Here is a 4,707-nt window from a genome sequence, read left to right as displayed (position 1 = left end):
TGGCACTCGCCATCAGAAAGGTTGCCTACCCTTGAATTAGAATATATGAATTTTCATTTGCATCATATTTGCAACATCTGGCATTTTTGTGCAATTTATCTAGGGTTTTTAGTGGAAAAAGAACTCACACTGATGATGTAGAAATCTTAAAAACTGACCAAAACTGTATCAAATCTGATACACTAGGAGTCAAAGGGTTAAACATTTGATCTGTTTTCTGTTTTCTCATGATGAAAATATGAGTTTATCAGACTTGCAAATCATTCACTTGGTTTTACTCACATTTTACACAGCTTCATAGCTTTTTTGGAATTGTGGTTGTAATGGATGCTTTTCACTTGAGAGGTCTAATTTTTACCGTTTTAAGTCAGTGGATCTGAGCCGTTTCATACTATGATAAATTAAATTCTGTCTACTTGAAACAGCTCTGTTCATATTTGGACAGTATTCATGAAACTGCAACTAAGTGTGCATTTTAAGTGTGATTAAAAAGACAGAAATAAGGATTTTATAAAGGGACTTTATTGAAAAGCAAAAGAACAAAAATCAATAAGATGGCAATGTATTTTTACTGATACCACTGACCAAACCCAACACCAGCAGTGATTTGAGCATCACCATTTCATTTCTGAATGGAAAATCCCCGTTAAGTCCCAAAATACATAAAATATCAGACAAATTTCTCCTTAAACTAAAATCTGACATTAAACTAAAGATCATAACAGATCATGAATCAAAGAAATATAGAAAAAACATGAATTACCTGCTTAGGTCTGGTTGAAATCAACACATTTTTACTTTCATTCAGTTTTAAAGAAATATACAAGCAAATTGTAAAGAATTTTTCAAAAATAATTTGTTAATTTACAGTTGCGAACAATATGTGAACAATGATGGGTCACACTGATATCTAATTTACTTACTTCATATTTACTTCATATGTGTGTTCTGGAAACAAATAATTTAGAGATGTGAGCGAAATGTAAAAATAGCATTACTGACAAATCTAGCTAATCATCACAATGATTCAGTCGCTCACCCACCCCGTTTCTATCGTGCTTTATCTCACTGAGAGCTGCAGATAACATCTGTCCAGAGGCCGAGGTTCATCATTAGGATGAACATCGTTAAACAAGAATTTAGACTGACAAGAACAGTTTACATTTAAAATCAGTTTACATAGCATTTTTAGTATTGCTCTCTTTAATGACTGACAAATCTTAAAATATATCATCATATCACCAGACTCTCACAGAATATATTTACGTAAATCTCTCTCTTAATGTATATCTACATTTGTGTTATCAATTTGTATGTGTGAAAGAAAACCCAACACCATAAACTAAATATAGTGGTTCTGTTTAAGAGGAACACAAAAATCTTAAACTTTGATTGTATTGAGACTGCTGTGATGCTTTCATTGTGTTAAATATTTTTTAAACATGCTCTGCTTCTCCCCTGGTAGGCATCCTTGTTTGATTTGTCAGAAGAAATTACACCTTATATTAATTAAATTGGAAACTAAACGCAATAATTAAATGTCACTATTATGTTAGATTTGTTGAGCAAACTTATTTCCGTCAATTTCAATCAATAAGCATCTACAACTAGATTCTCAACACTTCATTTTATGATGTAAATGATGAAAACCAATGAGGTCACAGTTTATGGGGGCAAATGAGCTGACACTGCTCCTTGTTTCAGTGCAAAATTTGTCCATAAACCTAAAAAGACAAAAATAAAATATATTAACATTCCTAGTTAATCAAGCAATTACCTCATGTGCTTTTGAAGCACAAAATGTAATAAAATAGTTAATATAGTAAAAACTCACTGTGTGCAGGGTTGTTTGTCACTTAGGCTTTAGGAATCATTTGCTCCTGTACCTCGGCGTTCTCTACAGCTGTAGAAAGTCACGTCACAAACACACTGTTAGTCCACATCCTGCTCTGATCTGACATTTTCTCAAGAAAGATCCTGAAAAAATTATTTAACATGAAATACAGAAAACATTTTATTCTGCACATGGCATAAGCGATCAGAGAAAACAGAATAGAAACAAGTTTTACTTACGAGATGGGGGACGTTTTTCTGAATTACAAAGAAAAAATAATTTCAGTTGTTACATTTATAAAATTTTATACATCATATCTTTTCTCACATTGTCATGCAGCTCCTATTCTTATGGAACTGTGACTCTGGCCCTTGTGGAGCTTATTCTGTTTTGGATAAACCATCGAGTAAAAGGGATTTCTGTTTTTGTCTCTCACCTGTTCTCTTTTTGTAGACAATGAAACCAATTACAGCAATCACTGCGAGAACAAGGGTTGCAACGATGATCGGGATGATCGTGGTGAGGGAATTTCCTGTAGATGACACAACAACAAATAAATTATATCCTGATCAAATAAAACACGTTAAAAGAGACAAACATCAATTTGCCAATCAAATAAGAATATGAAAAAAAGGATTCTGGCAAATTTAAATAAACTGTGAAAAGACAGCAAAGTGGACAATAATTTAAATCAGAGCGCTCAACACTTTAAATATTAATATTTATTAAGAAATTAACAAATCAGTATCAGTATGAAAAATTTCATAACCATGTATACAACTGGGGAGGAATTAAACTTTTCATCAAACTCAAATAAAACCACATGAACTGCACCATTTTTACAGTAAACTAAATGCGTGTTTCCTACCTTCATCACTTTTACCCTTGTTGGTCTTGATCACTGCTTTGTCCAGTTTGGTGACGATGTCCTCGTTCACACCAGAGAGCTGAAACACACAGTCGTACTTCTGCCAGTCTTCAGGTGTGACTGATGAAAGATCCAGATCAACACTCAACTGAAAGTTCTCATCATTGTTGGGGACGATCTCTCCTTTCTCCACACCCTCATGAAGCTCCACTCCATCTTTCCTCCAAACCATCTCAGCTCTGTTAGGATAGAAACCTGTAGCATGGCAGGTGACCGGAGAGGAGGGAGCCTTCTGGAGGAGAGACACTGAGGGAAGAACTAAGGAGAGAAGAGAAAGATAGATGCTATATTACTATTATGTACATACTAATGTAATTCCTGTGTGATGTAATGTAATTTCAATGCCTTAGGTAATGATAAAGAAATGGAGGCTGGGAGAGACTGGTTATAAATGTCAGAGTGTAGGTGGTGGATAAATTGGGGCAAAGGGAAAATATGATTAAAAACAATTGTAATTAATATGTAGGAGTAACAGAGAAATCAGGAGAAAGGTGTCAATGCTTTTATGTTTTAATGGTCAGAAAAAGGAACATATGTGTTCTGGCTACAAAACAGCATGTTATATGATTTCACCTGTTTTCATCAGAGAGCTCCTCCCATAGTTCACATACTTCTTCAGCCACTCAGGACAAATCTGGGTGAAGTAATCCTTTTCCTGAGCCATCAAACCCCTGTCATTCTCCCACTTGTGTTTGGTGATGACAGCCTGAGGTGTTGGAGCGATCCACGTCTCTGTTTCCAGGTCAAGCGCTACAAAGTCTTCTCCATCATAGCCAAACTGGTCATAACTTTTAACCTTTCCAGTTTCATCATCCCATTCACAGCCATACATTCTCTGCCAATTGTGAACACCTTTCAGGAAAAAAAGACTTTACATTAAACCAAGGAACATTAGCAGCACACAGCATTAAGAACTGACAACATCTTTACAACAAAACACTGATCCACGGTCATTTATTAACAGAGGATGTTAACATCTGTTGTTTTTGGCTCAATGGAAGCCAATTACAGATAATCATCACCTGAACAGTGTGAGCATCTTAGGGAGATAAACACTGGGAAACATTTCCACATACTCTCTTTATCAAAGAAAAACAGCCTCCATAGAGACCAACACACACTTGTGCACTGCTGTAGGTGGAGCTATTTCCTCTGAGCTACAGAAACAGACAAACACACTAAGATGGAGTCCTGAGCAGCAAACACAGATCCTGGATTTAACTTTCCATACTCTGAAACTCTGCAGCCGTTATCAGTCCAACAAAATCCCTCCTGTGTGAAACTAAACATCAGACTGTCCTGAAGTTTACAGAAGCTTCCACTGAAGGAGAGTTTCAGTTTAGGTCTGCATCTATCCTATAGTGGTCCTACAGGATATATTTAGAGATTAAACACATCATTATTTTCTTATTTATCTGTGGTTATATTGACTTATTATTTCAACATCAGGTCTCTATGTGTGTTTATTATGGCACAAACACACTGTGGTCATGTGACATTAACCCAATCTAATCTATAACTATAATTTTCTTGTGCTTTGAAATATAAAAAAAGCTAGAAAAGAAAATGTTTTTCTGTTCAAAATTTTAGAAACAGACCAAACTAGTAGTTGGTATAAAACCACTGAACAGTGCGGTAATCTCAACAACATACGATTTGATGGTTTTCTTTGACACACATGACAGTGAAGTGAATCTTTTTGGATTGTTGGTCAGACAAAACAAGAAAACTGAAGAAGTCATTTTGATCTGTGATTAATCAATCTTATATGAACATGTAGCACATGAGCCCACAGGGCCAGCTGTGATCATGTTATTACCTTTATACTTCAGTATTTTTAAGAGGACATGAAACAGCACATTTTATGGGTGGTCCATCCCCAAGATTTAACTTGCATAGAGGAATCAGACGAGGCTGCCCCGTCTCTCTGTACCTCTTCCTGTTG

At 35.5% G+C, this 4,707-nt stretch overlaps 1 protein-coding gene across 1 annotated transcript; it reads right to left on the bottom strand.

Annotated features, from left to right (window-relative positions):
• Positions 1-500: 500 nt before the first annotated feature.
• On the bottom strand, positions 501-3,646 carry LOC116315562 (class I histocompatibility antigen, F10 alpha chain-like). Its single transcript, XM_039607624.1, has 6 exons — positions 3,336-3,646; positions 2,703-3,020; positions 2,271-2,366; positions 2,074-2,091; positions 1,835-1,903; positions 501-1,724 (listed from the first exon to the last, which is right to left on the bottom strand). The coding sequence occupies exons 1-5, from the start codon at positions 3,592-3,594 to the stop codon at positions 1,857-1,859; spliced, it is 738 nt and encodes a 245-aa protein (XP_039463558.1). The 5' UTR covers positions 3,595-3,646; the 3' UTR covers positions 501-1,724; positions 1,835-1,856.
• Positions 3,647-4,707: the final 1,061 nt, after the last annotated feature.

Source organism: Oreochromis aureus, unplaced genomic scaffold (assembly GCF_013358895.1).
Source record: "Oreochromis aureus strain Israel breed Guangdong unplaced genomic scaffold, ZZ_aureus HiC_scaffold_110, whole genome shotgun sequence".
Taxonomy (NCBI): Eukaryota; Metazoa; Chordata; class Actinopteri; order Cichliformes; family Cichlidae; genus Oreochromis; species Oreochromis aureus.
Note: the sequence above shows the minus strand (reverse complement) of the source record. Positions and strands in the feature narration are given on the sequence as shown.